At 41.3% G+C, this 25,329-nt stretch overlaps 1 protein-coding gene across 6 annotated transcripts in view; it reads left to right on the forward strand.

Annotated features, from left to right (window-relative positions):
* The window catches only part of AFF4 (ALF transcription elongation factor 4), a 113,888-nt gene extending 106,499 nt beyond the window's left edge, over positions 1–7,389 (forward strand). For all 6 annotated transcript variants that reach the window (XM_088444123.1, XM_088444127.1, XM_088444125.1 and 3 more), the window contains exon 22: positions 78–7,389. In XM_088444123.1, coding sequence (XP_088300249.1) covers positions 78–205 — 128 coding nt within the window. In that variant the 3' untranslated portion in view covers positions 206–7,389. The remainder of the gene's footprint in view (positions 1–77) is intronic.
* Positions 7,390–25,329: the final 17,940 nt, after the last annotated feature.

Below are 25,329 nucleotides of genomic sequence, written 5' to 3' on the forward strand. Positions count from 1 at the left end.
TGTAGATGATGGTTTCCTCTTTTTAATCAGCAGTAACATTTCTGATACTACTACTTTTTTTTTTTTTCCCCCCTCAGAGTTTTTTACAGAACTGGACAAGGTAATGGGTCCCTTGATCTTTAACTCAAGCACCATGACAGAACTGGTACGCTACACCCGTCAAGGCCTACATTGGTTACGCCTAGATGCCAAGTTGAAACATTAAGGACCCAAGTGACTCTGAATATTTTCTTGCTGCCTCTAACTTTTTCCACAACACTGTGTCCTATTGAGAAGGAAGACTGCCATAACATAATGTCTGGCTGGCACTGAGGACAAGTAGCTCTGCACATCTTGGTTTCAGCCATATCCATAAAAACACTTTCCTGATCATCATGCTAAAAGACATGTTCAAATTTATCTTTTTATTTAAGGAAAAAAAAAAAAGAAAAACTTATTTAAAAATATTTTTCAAAGTAGCATTATAAATGTTTTTTTTCCATCATCCTACAGTGGAATTTATATTCCTAATATCATGCACGTTAAATTGTTAAAACTATTTATTTTATTAAGCTTATTGCAAATGTAGAATCTACCATGGGAGGCTGCATCCTTCCCTTGTCTATTGTCATACCTCCAGCCCTGTGCAGGGAGGGGCAATATGCGTGCGTCAGGGCCTGTAGTCCGTAGCACACACCTATGTGTTATAATTGCGGTGGCTCGTCACAGGACTGAGCAGAGAATATGAAAGGTAACTCTGAGAATCTGACTTTCAGTAGTTGAAACGGGATAACATTGTTTTTATATATCTCCTATTTAGCCTTCCAAGTACTTTTTATGATACAACTTATGCATTTCTTGTTTTTCTATGGTTTGTGGGCCTTGTTGCTTTGTCTTTTTGTGTTTAGAACAGATAATAGAAAGCAGTACATTTTAATGTAGCCATAGGTACTTTTTATACATTACATCCAACAACCATTAGAGAATAAACCACATTATAATGAGATCAGTAACCAGGAAGGCACCTAAAATTATATAAAGATCAAATAAGCAAAAGAGAACTGTGTAGGATGTGTGTGTATATGTAATGTTCATTCTAGCACCCTGCAAGTAATCAGTGGCGAGGGCATATTTAATTTTGAAGGGCAACATTTTAGACCTGATCTATTGTGTGTGTGTATATATATTTATATATATATATTATACACATAACTTCTAAAATGTTGCCCTTCAAATTTAAAATATGTCCTCAGTGAGGGTGCTAGAATGAACACTATATGTATACACACACAAACGAGAGGTCACTACTTTACAATCATTAGAATACATAGTTTGAAAGGCAATCTTTAGATTGGTTGAACAGGGTAAGATGATTTTGCATAAAACCTAGCATTGATTGCATATGATGGACTCAAATCATTTGTATGAAATTATATTCGCACAACCTAGGGCTATTACTTGCATATTTCCAAGTACAGGTTGACACATAACATAAGTGTAGCTGGTTTTCAGCTAAAAGTATGTGGATATTGCTTGACTAGGAAAATGCATTATTCTTTAACATGAAGCAAAGCTTTTCGGTATTAGCCCATGAAATGGGATTATGTGGCTTTGGACAAGTTGCGTATATTTTAAAGCAGACCGCATTTCAGAGATGCCCCCCTCCGTTAAAGTATAACCGCTATATTTGTTGAACCCAAGGAATGTTAAGTATTTATTGGCTTCAGCGTTTTCACGGTCCAGATGAAGTTTTTATATGAAAGCATGCTGTGACGTTTACAACTTTGTATATAAATCCTGCATCTAAAAGTGCTCCGTGTCTGAGAACTGAACCCTGTGTGTTCATCTCCACCAGTGATCGTGTTGTAGTGCAAAGCACATTCCTGATCAGAGATCCCCTGACATGGCACCTGAAAAGGATGCTTCTGAATGTCACAAAATGATTACTGTGTATTTTTTATACACATATATTATATAATTTTCATTCTTTAATGTCAAAGTATGATACTGCTCCAATACCCTGTTCTACTATTGAATCAAAGTGTCCTTCATCCCACCAAGTTTTATGGAAATTGCATTTTTAATCTTATATTTTAGATGGAGATCTTGAAACTAAACCTCTGTTTCCAGAGTACTTTTAATAAAATAGCCAAGCTTTTCCCCTTACATGACTGTTTGCACTAATATGATAGGATAGCGTCTTAAAACAGTGACTAGTTATATGTAAATAATGGTCAGCCTATTTTATTGCATTACTTTTATCTGTAATGATACAGTATTTTAAACATCCTTATCTTTGTCAGTCAGGAGCTCTCTCTGCCATGTCTGACATCAGTATATCCTGAAATCTTTCCGACAGACTCCACCCAGACTGTTGGCTTGTAACACCAACAAAGCATACTCTAAAGTATTGGTGTGTTTGTTTTTTTTTCCTCAAATGATAGTAAGGAAAAAGGCAGTAACATTTTATTTAGTCAGCTCTGTTGCAATGTAGTGTTCACGCCTGCTGCAATGTCTGCCCACATCCCTAACAGCAGTATAGTTGGTGGCTTGGAAGGGAGTGCAAAGAAGGTAGGCTGGGAAGGGAGTGAGTGCAAAGACTGCATTTCACATCTGATACTAGAAATTGTCTGTGTTTCCTGCTCTCTGTTTACCACATGTTTAATATTTGGGAGTGTTTTTTTCAACTTGCTTTCATCCAAAGTACCATGAGACGGTGGATCTTAGATAGGAGGGAGATGATGGCTGTGTTCTGCTTTGTGCCACTCTTTTCTGGTGTGCCTTACGTCAGTATCTCTCCTATACCTGGTCTTTGGCATGTTCTCCAGAGACTGATTTCATAGGATTTGGTATTCTGTATTATTAGGCTATTACTTTACTATGTGGACTAATTGAGCACATTTAAAGGGGATATTACCATAAAACTATTAAAACAATGTTATATGTAGTTTATTTGGAATGGTAGCTTTGACCTGTTTTTAGATGTTTGTTAGTGATCTAGAAAGGTAAGGACATAGAAATGACATTTAGCTATTCTTCCACTTTATTTTTTACGCCTCCTGTACTGAGCACCAACCAGAGTTATAGATGCACTGGTGTTGAAGGTTGCTAAAAGTGACTTTTACACACCATAAATGCAAGTAATATGTCTATCTTTATATGAGAAATAATATAACGTCCAGTAATTTTTATATGGGAATATGAGAAGACTCTAATTAGTAGTTTTAGGTGTATTTCCCCTATAATATAAAGTGTAGCCAGGGAATCCATGGCTTCCTGTCCTCTGCATCACTCACTGTCCGCACACTTCTTGCTGTCGCAGACCCGTGGGAGATCTTTATGTATTGCAGTGATTGGTGTTCATTTACTTATTTTATTCCAAACCTAAAAGTATTGGGAGTTTAAAAATCATACTATTGTAATATCAAGTGTTTGGGTGATCTATTCATTACATTACATGGCTCTGTGGCTTTCAGGTTATCTGCTAATGATCCAAATAGAACTCTCTCAGTATATAACCAGGAATTACCATGTGTTGGAATACACATAAGACATAGTGTATGTCCTATTGTACATTTGTACACGTCTTTCTTATGCTGCTTTCTACCCCAGCAACACCCCCTCTACCAGCATCAGGGTTGGTCATTGCACATCTGGATCATACGAGGTGGTGGTTTGTGCCAAAATAATAGATTAGCTGCTTAAGTGCACAGTGTGTGAATTAAGACTGAACGCTATGAGATAACACTATATAGAATAAGCTTGTTTTATCATATGTACATTGTTTGGAGGAATACATTATCAATTGAATAAACCTCAGATTATTTTTTTCACAAGTAAATGACATTGTTATCAGATCATGACATATTTGATTATACAGATTTATTTTACTATCATGAAAGATTCATATATAATCATATGTACAGGTTAATAGTATTCAGATAACTTAAGCATATGTATGGAATTATCTCCAGGATAATTACACTGTAAACCTGTAATATTAGTCTTTGCAAGTGAAAATGTATTATAAAATTCTTAGCGACCAAGGACTGATAACTGACCAGACTGAACGCCAAGCACATTTCCCACCGGTCAGACATGTATAGTAGTGCATCTCACCCCGTTTTATCAATGTTGGTGTCATTTATACATGGTGTTTAAGATCGGTCAGTAAATCAAATGTATTGGGCTACACGCCACGAGAAGTTCTTCAAAGTGCGTGAACGGGCCTGAAAGAAATGATAGCATGTTGGGTAACAAATCTCTAAATATATAGCCTAAGTAAGTCAAATGTTTAAGTCTCCTCTTTAGTGAGATCTCAGCGTTACGTTTATGCTCTTACTGTAGTATGCAGTGTGTATAGTACTTGTTTAATATGGTTGTATAATCTTGGTCTATAATAATCCTTTCTTTAGGTAGAGAGAGTGCAACCAACCATATTATTATTTATTCAATTTGCGGGAATAAGGCTGTTTCCTTCACTGCTGTTCTTGCAGGTTAAAATTCAAGTGCAATGTTCTCCTTGTAGATTGAGGCTTGATTGCTGTTATTTTTTATTACTTTCTTTTTAAAGGAAAAATATATTTATGATTGTCCATACATGTGAAAGAATACAGATGTGATTTTAGACAATATTCTTTGGACAAAGGGATTTGAATTTGCTTTGCTTTGTTCCCTGTCAATGGATGCTACCTGCAATTATTTGTTCTTTGCTCTGGAATAGAGATTTGACTTTAAGAGTCTGATTTATTGAAGTCAGAAATGGCTTTTCCTGCAACGGCATCATTTTGGATTAAAATAACAAGATGTGGTCTGAGCAGCATTCTGATAGTTAGAGCAGAGCTCCGCACACTGTGCTGCTTATATGCTGGGACCTGTAGTTGTATAACATCCGCAATGTTATAGGTTACCGCACCTTGTTGTGGAGGAACATTTTATACAAGGGCCTGTCTAGTTTTTCCATATGTTAAAATACCCAGTCTTTAATAAGGAGCCACCTCGGCCTATGAAGTGTTTACTGCTTTTACCTGTTGAATAAATAAAGCAAACAGTATTCATACTTTTATGTTATCTATGTCAGAATGGCACGTTTGGAAAGTTTTATTCTATGCTCTGTAATCTTTTCATTTTCTGATGGTGCTGCCCGAAGCTTTGTCTTATTCAGCAGGAGAAGCCATATGCAGTATGTTATTGGCCACTGTTCCTTAACGTCTCCCCAGTCACCTTATACTGCTGGGTAATAGGTTCATGTAAAAGCAAAGACCCAGAACTATAATGTACGTCATGCATTTCATGTTGGGAGATGGAGTTCTTTTTGAGGTGCATGTCTGTGAAATAGACTCATATCTCCAGGAAGGTATGAAGTACTGTTGAGTATTTTGGCTGGAGAATATGTGACCGCACAGTCTTTATCCTATGGTGTTCACGTGTCATCCATAGATGTGTGTGTACTACTTTATTATCACTTTCATATTGTCCTACTTCACCCACATTGATTATCCTTTAAATGACTTTAACTCTATAAAGCAACACTATTCTTTATATGTAACACTTGTTTTTGTTTCACCTTTGCTTCTTGTCATATCGGTTACACAACAGTAGGGAGCGTATAAAGATTTGTGCTGCTGCAGTAAGAACCATCCTGTCTACATACAACAGATTAATGCACACAGTGTTACGTTTTGTGTTCTGCTGAAGCCATTGATACCTGTGTCGTCCTTACACAGTCAGTGTTTTGATCGTTGTAAAAATGAGAAATGTTCATATTACTGTGTCTACACCAATGTACGCTTCCTAACAGATCAGTCAAATGCTTCTCTTATTGTGGGTTTTTTTTAAATACATTTACTGTCAGCAATAGTTATTTCTTCCAGATGTGTTCAGATATATAGTGTGTATATTGTTTTCCGGCGTTGCTGACTTTGTAATCACAATTATGCAGCTGTCATCTATACACAGTGAAACTAGTTTTGTGAGCTGAACATGGATATTTATAAGGATGTAGCCTATCAATTGGGAACCAGGCCCAGTGAATGAAGCATTTTGTTGGCTCCATTACACTTAAGAGAATAGTCTGTTGGCCACCTGGTTCCCAGTAGACTTGCTAGGTTGCATTTTCATGCTGTATGGAGAGCTCGCAGGATGGCTACATTGTGAATAGGTGACAGATGCGCTCTAAAGGAACCTATGCGGGAACAAGTTGTTTTGCTGTACCATCTCTCTATGCCCTCTACATTGTATCTATCAGAAAAGGTTAAAACTCCAAAACTATGGAACTTGTGAGTTCACTGTTGAGTGGGTATGTGAGAGGGTAACATCTTTGTTTATTCCCTTAAAGCATATGTGGAAACTGCATGTCTTTGTAAATGTTCTAAAATACCAATATTATCTTGTCATCTGTGTATTATATACTCTAAAGTGCATAGAGGTATGCTTGTCATACAGGCCTGCAAATCATTGTATGCTAGTATTATTTCTGGTAGCAATATTATAACAGGGGTTAATTTGGTGATTAGTCCCTAGTTTATTTGGATGTATTGCAGCATATTTTAATTTAGGTATTTGCAGGGATCCTCGTTTTGATGGTATTTGTCGTTTTAAAGCACTTTCCACCATTTTAACTTGATGCACAGCAGCACAGGCACCCTCGCCCCTTCACTTGACACCAACATAATGGATTGCAGTTATGCAACTGGGCGTAAACAGTGTGTGTATAATGTATGACCGCCATTGGTTAAAGTCAGACATTTAATCCACATCTATTTCTCTGAAATTATCCAACACACACATTTTAGAAGTCAAATCAGAGCTTGGAATCTTGTCTGTATTTATTAAAATAAATCATTTTTATTGTTGAAATGTAGTATACATATTTTTTATTTAGTAATTAATTTTTACCACTGAAAATTGCATTTATTAAGGTACTCCAGATCAAAAAAAAAAAGCTTTTATTATTAATCAAAAGTTTTGTACTGTGCGTCAATCCAAAATGTGTCCATTTTTTTTAACAAATCTTTAATTATTAAAAATGATTTATTTGTTGCAATACATTTTTAAATTGCAAAATGTACTTTATGTGCTCAAATTTTCAATTTCTATGCAAATTTGAGCTTTTCACATCACAAAGCTGTAATGTTAAGCAAAGTATACTTAACTAGAGTTTTCTCTCCCACACCTGTATAGTATATGTATTTTGTGGTTTTTGAGAATATAGGAAGTTTAGAATGTCCGAAGCATAAGTTTTAATGTGTATTTTTAAACAAATGTATGGCAATTCAGATACTTGGAGAAAAGGGTATTGCATTTCAATTTGTAAAAACAAAATCTTTTTAACTGTCATTACAATGCTTTGTAAAATGCAAAACTGTAACTGGAGAAACTATGTTTAATAAATATCATAGATTTTCTGTATTATTAAACAATTTGTAATTTTTCATGGCTGGATTGGGGGAGCTTTTGAAAAATGTAAAGTTTGAGCGACTGCCAACAAAGTCAATTGTGACAGTATGGTCTTTAGGCTACATGGCCCCCACACCATTCCTCTATGGAGGGCAGCTCTGTAGATCATTAATATTGCACCCCTCTGGCCTTGCTAATATAACACCAGTGCCCCTCACTTTATGGTACCAATTTATTTTTTCTAATCATAATTTAGAAATAAGATGTTGGCTGTACTTTTGCATAACACAGACAAATGCTAACCCTAATGTATAAAGCACTAAATATTTCTCATCATTTTTTTTTTTTTTTTTTAGGTTAATAAATTGGTAAATCTGTTCCATTTGGGTATTTTCTAGCATACAATTCATACAATATATAAATATACTTCTAATCGAGTTTGAAGGTCTACCACATGCTGAGCGCCCAGGAGGTCACCATTGTACAGTGTGCCTATAGGGCAATTTACATCAGCATGCATAATTAGTATGCCATTCTGAATATGGTATAGTATGGGTAGACTTGGGAAATATTTGTAAATGAAACCTAATACTTCCTTCTTAAATACATTTGTTTTGGTACCTGTCAGAAATAGAAGTACTGGTCTGTGTCACCTACTGACGGATTATGTTCGCTATATAATGGGACCAAATGGTAACATATGACAATAGAAGTGAAGATATCTACTGAGCATTTAAGACTCTAACCTGCTGTAGGCACTTCCATTCCTGATAAGAACGTTAAATTGATGAAGAAACACACAATTATAGTTTTAATATATATAGTTCTGAGGAGTTCCTCTAACAGTCACACACATTTCAGAAAAATAAAAAAATATTTCATAAAACATTGTTTTATATAAACATGAACTAAAAGTACATCCAGTATTCTAAATCAATATATAAAACAGGCTGTGTATAACTGGTCTAAATAATATGCATGAAATACCTGGAGTGGTCCCTACTCCACTGAAGGGGGATGTAGTCAGCATCCCGGCGTGCGGATGCCGACTGTCTAAATACCGGCGCCGAAATCCCGACAGCGTCGGGATCCCACCACCAGTATCCAGACTGTAAGTATTGGCAGTTAGAGGAGTGTTAGGTTGTGGGGTTAGGTTTAGGTACTAGGGGTGGAGGTTAGGTTTAGGCACTGGGGAGGGAGGGTTGGGGTTAAGGTTAGTGCTAGCATACTTACCTATGGGTGTCTGGATGCGTCTGTGTTCTGACCAGCGGCATCCCGAACGCCGGCAATCCATACCCAACCCCACTGAAGGTGTTCACCCTGCTCTTTCATTTCTGTTCAGCAGGTTGCAGTGTTAGCAAGAAGTTGACCTGACAACGCACACCGTGACTGACAGGCAGTCTTTTTTTTTTATTTCCTCGAAATACTCCCGACTTAAGCTGGGTACACACCTTAATGACGATGTGTCATATCAACACATGACATCATAGTACACACTGCACGATCAGCCATACAATGATCCGATGTATCGGTACATGTAATGCAACGACACTGTGATACTGTGCGTCGTATCACGCAGAACATCAGAACGATGCAACCGCAAAATTCATCAAAGATGAATTGTGTGTACACAATGGTTATGTAGAGTGGTCACAGGTACAGTTATTGCTCAACCAATTGTGCAGTGTGTACCCAGCTTTAGTCCTAACTGCTTCGTAAGCAGAATATGGACTGGAAAAGGAAAGCTCTGGAATATGTATCATGTGGCTCCACTTTCCCTTCATGACACTGAGACACTTCCCTAGGTGTCTTAAAAAAAAAATGAAAACTTGAGATGTGAAAGCTCTTGGTATAAGGAGATGCCAGCTGAATTATGTCAGGATACATCCGGTATGGTGGCAGCAATATAGGATGTCTCTTGGATGGCCCTGTGTACTTTATCTGGTGTGCTGCCTTGTGTGCATTGTTTATATGGAACTCTGAGGGGAGGCACTAAGTAACCAGCAGGTATCTAAAATATATCTTGTGATGCCTCATGCAAGCCATTAGGCGGCATAGTCTATGGTAAACACACAAATATTATTACAACTTCTACCATTTTCAATGTCATCCTATTGCTTTTGTAAATGTCTGCTCATATTTTCGGTCCAATACAGTGTTGTGACCGGCTCTTTGCCATTTGATCAGGGATATGGGGTTAGTTTTACAGATTTTTTGGGGGGTTCATCTCCTAGTTCAGGGGTTCCCAACCACGGTCCTCAAGGCACACTAACAGTCCAGGTTTTAGGGATAGCCATACTTGAGCACAAGTGACTTAATTAGTGCCTCAGTTATTTTGATTTAACCATCTGTTTACAATCATGGATATCACTAAAACAGGACTGTTACTGTGCCTTGAGGACTGAGGTTGGGAATCACTGTCCTAGTTCTTATCCACTTACTACTAAATACTCCTACTGGTGCTACTCTACTACAAGCTCCTTTTAGGTGGGGCGTGTAGCTATTGCAGCACCAATTTGCTGTTCGGGCTGGATCCTTCTGAACACATATTTTACATCCGTACGGCTGGGTTGCAGGCCGAACATGGATTCTGGGGTCTCTCACACAGCGGGGGCTGGATGAGATGGTTTGTTCTTATTGATGGGGGACACGAAATCCGCAACATGCATCTTTCAGGAATAAAGCTGAATATTTAAGACTAGTAATGATCATCAATAATTCTTAAAAGAGCAGAAGCCATTTTGCTTCCCTTTATCTATAGTTACTTCATACAATGTGCACAATTTGGCAAGTGCTAATTTTTTAATACAGTCAGCTGAAAGGTATGTACCCACAGGGTGTTATCCTCACCCAAAAAGATATACAAAAATGTGTTTTAGGTACCTTGCCTTCTGCGCCACATATAAATGCAAAATAAGAGAAGTTATATTTGAGTTCTGTGAATTCCCTGTCGGGTAGAACTCTTCGCAATTACTTGCAATAATAAAGAATGTGTTTCCGGCTAGTAGTACATGTGAAAACATAAATAAACACAATCTATTGCAGCATATTCACAAACAGCGTCATTTGTAAAATGTCAGGTAAGCATTAGAATTCTTTACAATGAATCACAAAGATTATAGTCAAAGAATAAGATAAATTTGAATCCAAAACTTCAGATAAAAAAAAAAAAATCTGTATAAGGACATAATCAGATGTTCACAAGTGGTAAATCCCAAATTGATGATGGTGGCTTCCTACCAGATTATGGAGTAAAAAGGTGTACATAGAAACTAGATGGGTGTTTCAGCTCACCGGGGAAACATCCGCTTCTAATGGGCACCCCGTCTTCTCCTGGTCTGGTCGGTACGCCAATCTTCCTCCTCTCTAGCCAACGCGTTTCAATCAGTACTCTGATCTTTGTCAACGCATGGGATCAAGTTTCTCCCTCCTGGATCTTTATACCTACTGGGCTGCTAGTCCTAATTACTGGTAGGAGCCACCTTCATTTACAAAACAATATATTATATACACATATATACATTGATCTAGCCAAAAACATCCTAATACATAGTGCACGTAGCGAATAAAATCTCAAAAAGGTGAAGTCGTCATAAAAAAAGTACATAAATATAAAATAAGCTGAAAAAGATCAAAATATAGGAAACCGGAAGTCCCCTATGTTCCCAGTGTACCTCATTTCATGTTCCCGCCAGTACTCAGTATCTTAGTTCCACCTCTATACATATGGTAGAGGTGGTGTTATTTTAAGTCCTAGTCATGTGACTGGCATTTAATACCAGATGTCCTCCTACCACAAACAGAGTGTGTGAGTCACGTGATCGGTACTCCGCGAAACTGGAAGTGCCTGTCTCTGCCATCTTTAAAAAAAAAGTCTATAGCTGAATGCCTCTCGTGGGCAGCTGTAGACAGGTCCAATCATAAATACACAACATTAAAACACGGACATCCACCCCAATCTAATAGAATATACAGCCAGGTGCATAAATATTGGGACATTGACAGAATTTTCATATTTTGGCCTCTATTCACCACCACAATGGCTTTGAAATGAAACAAACAAGATGTGCTTTAACTGCAGACTTTCAGATTTAATTTGAGGGTAATGACATCCAAATCATGTGAACGGTGTAGGAATTACAACGGTTTCTATATGTGCCTCCCACTTTTTAAGGGGCCAAAAGTAATTGGACGATCAACTCAAAAGTTATTTCATGGACAGGTGTGGGCTATTCCCTCGTTATTTCATTATCAATTAAGCAGGTAAAAGGTCTGGAGTTGATCCTAGGTGTGACATTTGCATTTGGAATCCGTTGCTGTCGACTCTCAATATGAGATCCAAAGAGCTGTCACTATCAGTGAAGCAAGTCATCATTAGGCTGAAAAATTAAAACAAACCCATCAGATAGCAAAAACATTAGGTGTGGCCAAATCAACTGTTTGGAACATTCTTAAAAAGAAAGAACGCATCGGAGAGCCCAGCAACACCAAAAGACCCGGAAGACCACGCAAAACAACTGTGGTGGATGACAGAAGAATCATTTCCCTGGTGAAGAAAAACCCCTTCAGAACAGTTGGCCAAATCAAGAACACCCTCCAGGCGTTGTGTATATGTGTCAAAGTCAACAATCAAGAGAAGACTTCACAAGAGTGGATATAGAGGGTTCACCACAAGATGTAAACCATTGGTGAGCCACAAAAACAGGAAGACCAGATTAGAGTTTGCCAAACATCTAAAAAAGCCATTACAGTTCTGTAACAGCATCCTATGGACAGATGAGACAAAGATCAACTTGTACCAGAGTGATGGGAAGAGAAGAGCATGGAGAAGGAAAGGAACTGCTCATGATCCAAAACATACCACCTCATCAGTGAAGCGTGGTGGTAGTGTCATGGCGTGGGCATGTATGGCTTCCAATGGAACTGGTTCCCTTGTATTTATTGATGATGTGACTGCTGACAAAAGCAGTAGAATGAATTCTGAAGTGTTTCGGGCAATATTATATGCTCATATTCAGTCAAATGCTTCAGAACTCATTGGACGGCGCTTCACAGTGCAGATGGACAATGACCCGAAGCATGCTGCAAAAGCTACCAAAACGTTTTTTAAGGCTAAAAAGTGGAATGTTATGCAATGGCCAAGTCAATCCCCTGACCTGAATCCAATTGAGCATGCATTTCACTTGATGAAGACAAAACTGAAGGGAAAATGCCCCAGGAACAAGCAGGAACTGAAGACATTTGCAGTAGAGACCTGGCAGAGCATCACCAGGGATGAAACCCAGCGTCTGGGCATGTCTATGCGTTCCAGACTTCAGGCTGTAATTGCCTGCAAAGGATTGAAAAGTGAGTTAGATTTAGGATTGTTTAGTTTGTCCCATTACTTTTGGCCCCTTGGGAGGCACATAAAAAAAACCGTTGTAATTCCTACACCGTTCACCAGATTTGGATGTAATTACCCTCAAATTAAATCTGAAAGTCTGCAGTTAAAGCACATCTTGTTTGTTTCATTTCAAAGCCATTGTGGTGGTGAATAGAGGCCAAAATATGAAAATTCTGTCCATGTCCCAATATTTATGCACCTGACTGTATGTGGGGCCACGTAATCGGAATTTAGAGACACCGGAAGAACCCTGGCTGCCATTTTTAATGGGAAGAGATAAAGTGGACGGAGATAAAAGTAGCAACCAATCAGCTCCTGTTATTTTTCAAACACAGCCTGTAAAGTGACAATTAGGAGTTTATTAGTTGGTACTTTATCGCCGTACACTTTATCTCTTCCCTTTATCTATAGTTGGTACAATCCCAAAATATGGAGTCTATGTACTATTATCCGACCTTTTTGGGAAAAGGTTTTTTTGCCCTCATTTGGACTGCTCTCAAGATACTGTTCTTGCCAACCTCAGCGTTGGTCCTGGTCCAGTGGTACCCTATTCCTGTCCCTAAAGCTGGGCATCCACTATACAATTTTCTGCCGGATATCTGTCCAATCTGGCTGGTTGGAATGAAAACCTGGTAATGTATGGGGAGCAAATAACAATAGTCCATTTGCTTACAAACACTGGAAAATAGGCAAAAATGGTTGTTCAGACAAATTGGTTAAAACACACAAATTTAACCAATTTGAACAATTTTTTTTGTCGTTTTTTTCGGTGTTTAAAACCATATGATTGACTGTCATTTGCCCCCATACATTACCAGGTTTTCATTTCAACAGCCAGATTGGACAGATATCTGACAGAAAATTGTATAGTGGATGGCCAGCTTTAGTCTGATCGGCATATCTTTGGTGACCTACTCATAGCGGCCCTTGTCGCCATAGCACAAAACTGGAAGTTTCTCTTCTCATTTAGCGGCAGATATGTTAATGCTCTGGGAAGTGATAAAGTGGAGAGTGATAAACGACCAGCCAATCGGCTCCTAGACAAAGTAATAACTATGACCCAATTTCATTTTGATATGGAAACCACAAAGGCACAATATCCCTTGTTGGCTTCCTCTTTCCCTCATTATGAAATGGTAACCTTGGCACCTTGATGTTACAGAAGGAGGAGGGCTCCTCCCCCTAGCTCTTCTATTGTCCAAGACCCCACTCCTTTCAATTTGAATGAGTTTTCCATTAGTGGTGACAATTCTTAAACATTTGATCCATTCTATGTTGCTTGTTGATATTGCCTTGCCATAACGCCTCTGTCAATGTGATTTTTGTTATTGTGGAAATGCTGTATTTTTCTTTTCTATATCCCTTTTTTTTTTAAATGTTCAATAAAAATGTAAGAAGAGGGAATTGTCCCCCTACATCACCACCTACTTTGGAAGAGGAGCTGTCTCTTTCACTTGTTCTGATGTAAATGGAGCCATATGAGTTTTAATCCATTGAACTCAACTTTCTATATTGCATCTGTTAAAGCAATGTATAGTTTTCTATTCCCTTTAAGTATCAATATTCTTGAGGGGTTTGGCCTGGATACGGAGGAGAGCGGCAGCACCCTTCCAGAGCTCCGTGCCTGGGGGGATTTTACCAACAATTGGCAGCCCTTCCTCCCTGCTCGTGCCCAGATTCAGCACCCAAGTGCCCCATTTGATGCTGCTTACCTTGGCGAGCAGCACACACCCCTCCCGAAGACACCCAGGCCATCGTGCCCGGGTCCGCTGCCGCACTGCAGTGACTGTTGGAAACAAGGCCGCCGGCGAAGAGCGCTGGTTCACTACCTCGCTGTACCCATTGGTCCTCCCAAATAACTTTGCAATGGGTACAACATTTAAAGAAACAAAAGAAAAGTAGTGTATTTTGTATGGTGCACTTAGTGTTAGTTCACACAGCGCACTCAAATAACTGTTAAAACTTCGATACTCTTTATTAATTTGTCATTAAAATTGTCATTAGGGGTTACCAATTAGGCGTAATATTAAAATTCAGTCAAAGGTTATATATAGAGTAAATAATGTGTATGAAAAATAGTTAGATATCGTGTATTTAAAACTTAGATTTAATACCATTGATTAAATATATGAATTCCTCCTTGGGAATTGGTTTACATGAGTTTTCAATATATTTATAATGCGATCTCTTTATTATATAATAGTCATGTAATGAATAATGTTACAAGTAGGTCACAATGTATCCACTTTCATATGACAGCCTGAATTTGTTACAAGTGTAGCCATTCACCTTTCTCCTGCTCCAGGGCAGATACATTTCACTCTGTTTAATTATGAGCCGCAGAGCTCTGCATTATATCTATTATAAAGGTGAATGTTTCTCCTTATGCTTATAGTAACGTTCCCGTATAGTTCTCAGAAGTCTGAACGGGTATGCAGTCAGGAAGTCGACGGTCGAAATGCCGACTGTGCAATCCCAACACCTATGATCCCGACGCCTGGCATACTGAACGAAGTGTATAGGTTAGGGGCTCCTGGGGGGGGATATTGGGTTAGTCATGCCCGGGAGGGTTAGGTTTAGGCTGCGGGGATGGGGGTGTTAGGGTTAGGCATCCCTAAGGGAGGGTTAGGGGGGAGAGGGTTAGGTTAGTTACCTGTCAGGATCTTCACTGCTGCCGGTCTTCCAGTGTTGGGATTTGGACCGCCGGATATAGGTCCGTCGGTCATTCATACCAATCCCATCTGAATGCTGTCCTGACTGTCAGTAATCTCTCTTACTACTGCAGTCCATAACATACATCATAGCATACATAAAACCATCCCTATATCAATTTAATATGATCAACGGTATTAGGATGAAAACGCCCATGCGTGTTTTGCCTGGCTGATTTATCAAGACGGTATTGCAGTGGGTACAATGAAACAAAAATCAAGTACTCCCATTCCTGAGCACAGCTATTCTAAATATGATTAAATCCAGACACAGATCAAAGGGTAAAAATTCTAACATACTGTATATTGAAAATGTCGAAGTCACTTATTTTCAATTAACTCCAAATAGTGTCTCTGATTAATAGGGAACTTCTGTCCTGTTGGTAGTCTTTATCCCAATCTTCAAATAGCGATATCCATCTCAAATATTCCTCGGGAGAAGGAAAAAGAAGAGAAAAGACCAATGGTATAGTATATCTCAAATAGACGTACCTGCCTGTGTATTCGTGCATTGTATTTGTTGATCTTGTTACATTATTTTATTTACATTTGGTTTCTCACATGTTTAACATGATACCATATTTTATGCCATGTTCACCACTCCGGCAGCATAGCTTATGGAGTGTGTGCATATTATGAGTCACATTCCGTGTGGCTGCTTCACAGAGCCGGGTTGCCATGGCAGCTAAGTGTGGCGACGACGCTCTCAGCAGTCGCGTCATGACATGTGCGCCGGTCCTGCACTTGTGACGTCATTAACTCGGCCAGCGGAGCTGAACAGTTTGCACGCTGACACTATGGGATGTCACTGGGTACATAGGTATGTACTGTATCACTTTGTTGTTGTTCTTGATAAGTCGCTTTGACTGAAAAGTTGAACGCAGACCCCCTGGAGTCGTGAGTCTCTTTTTCTTCAAGTCCTGTGAGTGCTGCTGTTTTTTTCCATTTGCATATTTGGTTCTTTAACCATTAGAGTGCACCCAGGCGAGTGTTATTTTTATTGTGGAGTGACGGCATTACTGCATTGTATTTCCTCTTATCTGGCATGGTCATCCATCCCTGTGGATTGCAAGGCACCCCATACTTTGGATTGTTTTTCTCTTTACCCATCAGAACATCTTTTGCCTTTTTTTTGTTTTATATTATCATTGTTCATCTGTGTGGACTATCCATTGACTTTAATGCACATTTTCTCTACAACTGCTCAGATCCAAGCGACTTTTTCTTTTATAGTTCACTATTGGACTATTTTTTATCATCTTATGGCATCATTTGTAACAGGGTGATACATTATCTCCAATTGTTTATTTTCTCCTGTGAGTGTGGAACATCCCTGAGTGTGCTCAGGCATTATTGTGATTCTCAAAACATAAAATTCCTTTTTATTCTGAAACAATTGGTTATGTCTCAGAGCAACAAAGTCATCACTACCACTCCGTCAGATGGCAGTGGTTTTCTCCACATACCGTAGTTACCCATAGGTGAAACATTAAGCTTTAGTGAATCTGAGGCTGAAAGCCTCTATTTCAAGGAGACTTTTCTAGATACTGCTGGGGCATCCTCCACTGATGAATTATTTGTCCAATTGCTCAGACTTAAGAAAAAGGAAACTGATTACAATTTCCACGGGGTGACCCTATCATATTATCACAAAGAAAGAAAGATTCCCAGAGGTTTCAGGATTAGGAACGTCCCCACCATTGGCAGAAACACTGTTGATTTCTGTAGAAGGTGGGTTGCTGTTCTTAATAAATGTTCTGTTGACATTTTGTTGTTAATAGAGGAGTCGGGGAGGGAACTTAACAGTATCCATGACAAAATTAAAGCCTTTGAAATGGCACATGAGCAGTTTCTCCAAGGACAGTTCCAACAATTGGTTAGAAAAACTCAATACTCAGATTGTGGATTACAATAAGGCCCTTATCACATATAAAAAAGAGAAATTGGCCAAAGTAAAAACTGACTATCAAGAACAGAGGGTCTACTCCTGGGCCACAGGGAGAACCCTCAATCCTAGATTCCAGAGAACCCGCTTTAGAACATCTAGGCATCCACTTGACACTGAAGGTTTGAGTGGTGCTATCTCCTCACAAAGCGACCAGGATTTTCCATCCACTTCACATCTTGTTACACAACGTCCCCCTTTAGGGGTAGCCACACGAGCCCAAAAAGAAAGCTGCCCCATGCTAGGCGTGGGAAACAGGGGACGCGGCAGAAGGGTGTACAAAAAGGAGACGTAGTTGTCAACTTATCCTCCAGAACTCTCAGCATGGCTGAATCCAAATTACTACAAAGGGGTCTTTCATTCATTCCCACCTGTCCCTTTAATAGTTTTCACTGGAAGAGGGACCTGTGGAGACTCAATAGGAGTCTTAAATTGAAAGAATATTTTGGTAGTTCAGTGGTCACCTTACCAGTAACACCTCCTGCCACATTCAAAAAAGTTTCCTCATTTGAACCATCTTCAAACAATGCTTCTATCAAAAGCTTCATAAAGATATTAGATCAGGACGTTACCTCACACTTCAAAGGTCCCACTCCAATACAACACAATATATCCAAAGATGAATTTAACACCTTGACTGCCCTTAGCAAAGACACCTCCATCATCATCCGCTCTGCGGATAAAGGAGGAGCAATTGTCATTCAGGACAGAGACCAGTACATTAATGAAATCTATCACCAGCTCGATGATGCCAGCACGTATTCTCTGTTAAGTCATGATCCTGTCCCCAAATTTAAGAAAGAATTGGATGACATTTTGCTATATGGCCTTGAAAATGGTGTCATCACCAGTGACACTATGCAATGTCTTACAGTTGACAAACCTATGGCCCCATTATTATATACATTACCCAAAATACATAAATCCTTATCTGCACCCCCTGGTCGCCCCATCCTCTCCGCCAGAGAGGGGTTATACAGTAGGACATCAAAATACCTTGATTTCTACATACAACCACTTATCTCACAAGAACCCACCTTTTTGCTGGACTCCAATTCTTTACTTGAGAAATTACATAGTCTGAGTAACTTGCCATCAAATTTAATCATGTGCACGATAGAGGTGAACTCGTTATACACGAGCATACCCCACAAAGAAGGTTGCGAATGTATGGAATCTTTTTTGAGATCTTGTTCAGACTATCAGGGACCCGATATAGACTTCTATATACGTCTCTTGAAACAGACTTTAAGTAGCAGCTACTTTTTATTTGATACATTTTTTCTCCAAAAAAAAAAAAAAAAAAAAGGCTGTGCTATGGGGTCTCATGTAGCCCCATCTTTCGCCAACATATACATGTTTGCTGTGGAAAAGTAAATTATTCTTAACAATCCTGATTTCAACAAGTTTCTTATTTTCTTCATTCGATTTATTGACGATATCTTAGTGCTGTGGTCGGGGACTGTAGATGAATTCATCAATGTCATGTTGAAAATCAGCTCCATGCACAATTACATCACATTCACCCATGAACAAAGTTCCAGTAATGTACACTATTTGGACATCAATATCCACTGGTCGGGTACAGAGTTTAGTACCACCATTTACCACAAGCCTACGGATAGTAATACTTTATTACATGCACAGAGCCATCATCCCACCTCTTTGAAAAGGAGCCTGCCTTACTCTCAGTTTCTACGAGCCATCATAATTACCAGTGACCCCCAGTTGGCAATGATAGAAATCGATAGTATGATCACCAAATTCCTACAACGTGGCTATAGACGTAAGGATCTTCTTTTGGCCAAACATAGAGCCATATCACTCAACAAACAGCCCATCAGATCGACTGATCCCAGTTCCAAGAACACCAACACTATGTTATTTGTGAACCAGCATAATGTGACAAGTAAATTTATCAACACCACTTCCAAACTTCTATGGCCGATCGTCAATACAGACAGCACCATCAAACCTCTAAAGAATTCAAAAATCATACTTATAAACATGGAAAAAATTTGAAAGACTGGTTAGTACACAACGATGTAAGCTGTTGCCCTTCTAACATTGAACATTTCCTGTCTAAAAAACCCGGGTGCTATCGTTGCACCACATGTGGCTATTTGGAAACGGGTCCTGATGTTGTATATCCGCATTCCGGCAAGCGGGTACCCATCAAACATGTTTTGACCTGCACTTCAAAATACATAGTATACATGATTCGCTGCCCTTGTATACTTGTTTACATAGGGAAAACCACCTGCATGGCCCGGATGCGTATGGCAATTAGACCAACCGGTGGCACGCCACTTAAAAAATCTACGGCACTCTCTATCCACCTTGGTATACAAGGTCATTGATCACATCCCTCCGAACAAGAGGGGAGACGACAGAGAGAAAAGACTTCTCCAACTTGAGACGTTTTGGATTTATAAAATGAACAATTATCTTTTTCGTGTTTCTACTAATGAGAGGTTCCTCTCTGATTTGGGCACATATTCTCTACAGTCACCCGCTGGGTATTGATTACCCTTAATGAGTCTCACCGGTACCTTGGCAACATTACCGTTGCCTCGCTGCTTCATCCTTTTCTTTTTCCTGTACCATTCCTCTGTTATCCCTTCCCTATTCCTCAGTTGGGTGTTTTTGTCACAGCAAGCTGAGGGGCTAGACCCATACACTGGATTATATATGCCTTTGCTACAGCCATTCTACACTGGATACACCTTATACCGTCCAATATTTGAAGCTAAGCAGTGTAGGACAGGCTAGTACTTGGATGGGAGACCTCCTCGGAATACCTGGTGCCTGTAAGATGGCAATATCCATGGTTGTGTCTGAGTTGACACTTTTATCTTCCCCATTTCCAGTCCCCTTATCTTCGGTCATCCATTCCTGTATGTCCTCTTTCCGTATCTATCTTCTTTCCTTTTACCTCAGCCATCTGTTCTTGGAGTGACACTGTACCATCGTTGGTCCATGTCCACATTAAGGTTTTACATGTCTACCCACTGTATTACTACTTATTACACAGCTTCTGCTGATACATATACATATATAGACACCTCAATTGGTTATTTGGTTGGTGGACCTTCAGTACATTATGATCACAATATTAATATCTTTTTAGCATAACCACCTGCGATTTATTCGATACTGGCCTCTGTGTATTCATTCAGCCATGTTTAATTTAATCATGCCATTTTTTCAGTCATAGCCTGTCTGCAGCACATCCTCACTTTTCTTTGTTTCCCTTCCACATATGCATCATTTGTTGCATATCTGTCCTTTTCTTCACTGCTTCTTATTCTTTTTCATCACCTGTCATTTGGGTCTCAGATGTTTATCACTCTGCTGTTTTTATTTTCACATTGCCAAACCTGTCTGTGTATTCATGCATTGTATTTGTTGATCTTGTTACATCATTTTGTTTACATTTGGTTTCTCACATGTTTAACATGATACCATATTTTATGCCATGTTCACCACTCCGGCAGCATAGCTTATGGAGTGTGTGCATATTATGAGTCACATTCCGTGTGGCTGCTTCACAGAGCCGGGTTGCCATGGCAGCTCAGTGTGGCAAAGACACTCTCAGCAGCCGCGTCGACATGTGCGCCGGTCCTGCACTTGTGACGTCATTAACTCGGCCGGCGGCGCTGGGCAGTTTGCACGCTGACACTATGGGATGTCACTGGGTATATAGGTATGTACTGTATCACTTTGTTGTTCTTGATAAAAGTCGCTTTGACTGAAACATTGAACGCAGACCCCCTGGAGTCGTGAGTCTTTTTTTCTTCAAGTCCTGTGAGTGCTGCTGTTTTTTCCCATATATATACCGTATCCAAAGAAGAACTGGCATTCAGAGGTATTATGCAATAACAGCGTTTATTGGTCGACCAATACACGCTGTTATTGCATAATACCTCTGAGTGCCAGTTCTTCTTTGGATACGGTATATATTATTCTCTGTGCATCGGAGGACTGTTGATCTATTATTGAGTGCCGGCAGTTTGTGGAGATATATATATATAAAAATATAAATTTTGTGCTCCTACTACTACCATCGTCACTGAGCTTCTGCTGCCTATCATGAACTATGTGAAAATGTAGAGAGGCATGATGGGATCTCCCCTGCTCATGATTTGAAATCCTAGTCAGAAGAAACTTTCCCTATCTATTTATTACACAGATTTTGCCGGAATTGCTGCTGTTGGGCTTTTTATATATCATCTGTTACTGGTGGTGCCTGCAGTCATATAGTACATTACTACTTATCACTTACTTTGGGGTATGAAGAAGTTCCTAATGGCCCCTACTCCAGGAAAAACCAACAGAAAATATGAGAGATGGTCAGAACTTACCTTTGTTATCTCTATTTCTACGAAGTCCATAGGGTTCCACAGGATACCTTGGGGGTATAGGTGATGATGTCAGGCATTGGGCACCATAGAGTTAAGTTTTCAGCCTCCCAGGATGCACTAGGGTCCCCCTCCTATATCCCGCCCCCGAGCCAAGGCATCTCAGTTACGTACCAAGCCATAGGCCGGAGGAGGAGAAGGAAGAGAGAGAAAAAAGATCTGGGCACACACAAGAATCACATTCTCACCAGAGGGAGACGGAAAAACCGGTGACCAGAGTAAAGCCCATCTGCAGCACAGGTGCGACAGGGCGGGAGTCCTGTGGAACCCTATGGACTTCGTAGAAATAGAGATAACAAAGGTAAGTTCTTATCATATCTCAGGGTCCATAGGGTATCCATAGGATACCTTGGGGATGTCCCAAAGCAGTATCCTTTAAGGGTGGGGACGCTCCTGTGCTGAAAGGAGAATCCGCCGCCTGAAGGAAGCATCCTGAGAGGCAAAGGTGTCAAACGCGTAATACCTCACAAAGGTGTGGACCGAGGACCATGTGGCAGCCTTGCAGATCTGGACTGCAGAGGCACCACATCAAGCAGCCCACGAAGGACCCACAGACCTAGTGGAATGAGCCCTCACAGAGGAAGGAACCGGAAGGCCTTCATGAAGATAAGCTTCTGAAATGGCCATACGAATCCAGCCTGCCAAAGTCTGCTTTGAAGCAGGCCAACCCTTTTTACGGAAGCCGTAGAGGACAAACAAGGCTTCCGACTTCCTAAACGAAGAAGTGCAGTCAACATAAATCCTTAAGGCCCGCACAACGTCCAAAGTGGCCTCACCCACTGAAAGATCAGGTGAGTTAAAAGCCGGCACAACGATTTCCTCGTTGATGTGAAAACTGGAAACAACTTTCGGAATGAAACCAGGAGTGTGCAGCACCGCCCTGTTCCTATGAAAAATCAGAAAAAGGGGTCTACAGGAGAGAACCCCTAAGTCAGAAACACGTCTGACCGAAGCAATGGCCAGAAGGAAAATTGTTTTAGCTGTCAGCCATTTGAGGTCCACTGAGCCCAGTGGTTCAAACGGCGGTCCCTGGAGAGCCTAATCCCAAGGCGCCACCGGTGGAACAAAAGGTGGCTGAATTCTGAGAACACCTTGCATAAAGGTGCGCACATCAGGGATTGCAGCAATCCTACGATGGAACCAGACGGACAGGGCAGACACCTGCACCTTCACAGACGCAAGGCGAAGCCCATGGTCCAGTCCCGCCTGTAGGAAAGCTAACACTCTAGACAGACGGAACTCCTGAGGAGCATAACCTCTCGGCCGACACCACTGGAAGAACGTATGCCACACACAATGGTATATCCTTGCAGAGGATGGTTTCCGAGCCCTTAGCATTGTTTGCACTACAGAGCTGGAAAACCCCCTGGACCTTAACATGGCCATCTCAACAGCCACGCCATCAAAGACAGCCGTGTCAGGTCCGGGTGAAGACAAGGACCCTGTGACAGGAGGTCTGGGCATAATGGCAACTGCAGAGGAATGTCCATGGACAGTCCCTGGAGGTCTGAGAACCAGTGCCTCCGGGGGCCACGCGGGAGCTATCAACAGGAGCGTCCCTCCTTCCTGTTTGATTTTCCGGATTACCCGTGGAAGAAGGGAAAACAGAGGAAACTGATAAGCAAACCGGAACGTCCACCGGACGGACAGAGCATCCACCAGAGATGCCTTTTCATCTCTTGTGCGAGACCCTTACACCGGCAACTTGTTGTTGTGCCGTGACGCCATGAGGTCGATCTCTGGAAGACCCCACCTGTCCACCAGAAGTTGAAAGACGTCCTGGTGCAGAGACCATTCCCCCGGATGAACATCCTGGCGACTGAGAAAGTCCGCCTCCCAGTTTAGGACTCCCGGGATGAAGACTGCTGATATGGCCGGGAGATTGCAATCCGCCCAAACCAGGATTCGGGACACCTCTACGAGAGCCTCCCAACTTCGGGTTCCTCCTTTGTCGATTTATGTAGGCCACGGTGGTAGCGTTGTCCGACTGGACCTGCACTGAGTGACCTTGGAGAACCCGATGTACCTGCTGGAGAGCATTGAAAACTGTGCGGAGCTCCAAGATGTTTATTGGAAGCTCTGCTTCCGCCCGAGTCCACCTGCCCTGGAACAAGTGTGGACCCGTGACTGCTCCCCAGCCCCAAAGACTGGCGTCCATTGTCAACAGGACCCAATTCGCCACCCAGAACGGACGACCCTTGTTGAGATGGGTCGTCTGCAACCACCAGGCTAGAGACAGGTGAACCTCCGGAGTGAGCACCATCATCTGGGATTTTAGACTCTGAGGTAGTCCATTCCATTTGGACAGGATCAATTGCTACAGAGGTCTGGAGTGAAACTGGGCATATTCTACCAAGTCGAATACTGACACCATGGAGGCCAGTAACCTCATCGCCGAGTGCAGAGACACACGGCGATTCTGCAGACAACGGCGCACCCTCAACTGCAAGGCAGAGATCTTTTCCCCCGTCACAAAGATCCTTTGCTGTCCGGAGTCCAATAAGGCTCCGAGGTGCAGAATCCTCTGAGACGGGATCAGGGTGGACTTCTGCCAGTTTATCAACCAGCCATGTCATTGCAGTACCGCAATGGTCAGGTCCAAGTGGCGTAGAAGGAGCTCTGGAGATCCTGCCACCAACAGAAGGTCGTCCAAGTACGGTAACATGCGGACTCCCTGCAGCCGCAGGGAAGCCGCCATGACCGCCATCACCTTGGTGAATACACGTGGTGCTGTCGCTAGCCCAAAAGGTAACGCCCGGAACTGAAAGTGGTCATTGCGGATTACAAGCCTGAGGAATTGTTGATGGCGTAAAAGAATAGGGACATGCAGGAAAGTGTCCTGTATGTCCAATGACACCATGTAATCCCCAGGTTCCAGCGTCAGAATGATGGACCGTAGGGTCTCCATCCGAAACCTCGGCACCCGCAAGGACTTGTTGAGTGCTTTGAGGTTGAGGATCAGACGATACAACCCATTGGGTTTCTGCACCAAAAACAGATTGGAATAGAAACCCTGGCCCCTCTGGGAGAATGGAACAGGCACTATAACTCCAGCCTGGAGCATAGTGTGCAAAACCTTCCGTAGTTCCATGGCTTTGTTCTGGTCTGATGGAAGACCCGTGGTGAAGAATCGAGACAGGGGCCTGTGCCGAAAGGAGAGGGCGTACCCGTGAGAAACCACCTCGAGAACCCAAGTGTCTGTCGTGGTAACCGACCAACACTGGGCGAACTGCAGTAGGCGGCCTCCCACTCTGGGATCCCCCAAAGGGAGGCCCGGACCATCAGGCCGCAGGCTTGTCATCGGGCTTAGGGGCCGGACATCTGGTACTCCAGGCCTGTTTCCAGGGCTTGACCGATTTTTTGGGGGCCAGCCTGTCTGGGAAAAGACTGCGTCTTAGGACTACCCTGGGCCCTGTAAGGCCGAAAGGACGACGTACCTGAACCGGAAAGAACCGCAGCAGACGGAAGACATGCCGATTTGGCTGCCGCCAG

Source organism: Taudactylus pleione, unplaced genomic scaffold (assembly GCF_031769625.1).
Source record: "Taudactylus pleione unplaced genomic scaffold, aTauple2 ptg000349l, whole genome shotgun sequence".
Classification (NCBI taxonomy): domain Eukaryota; kingdom Metazoa; phylum Chordata; class Amphibia; order Anura; family Myobatrachidae; genus Taudactylus; species Taudactylus pleione.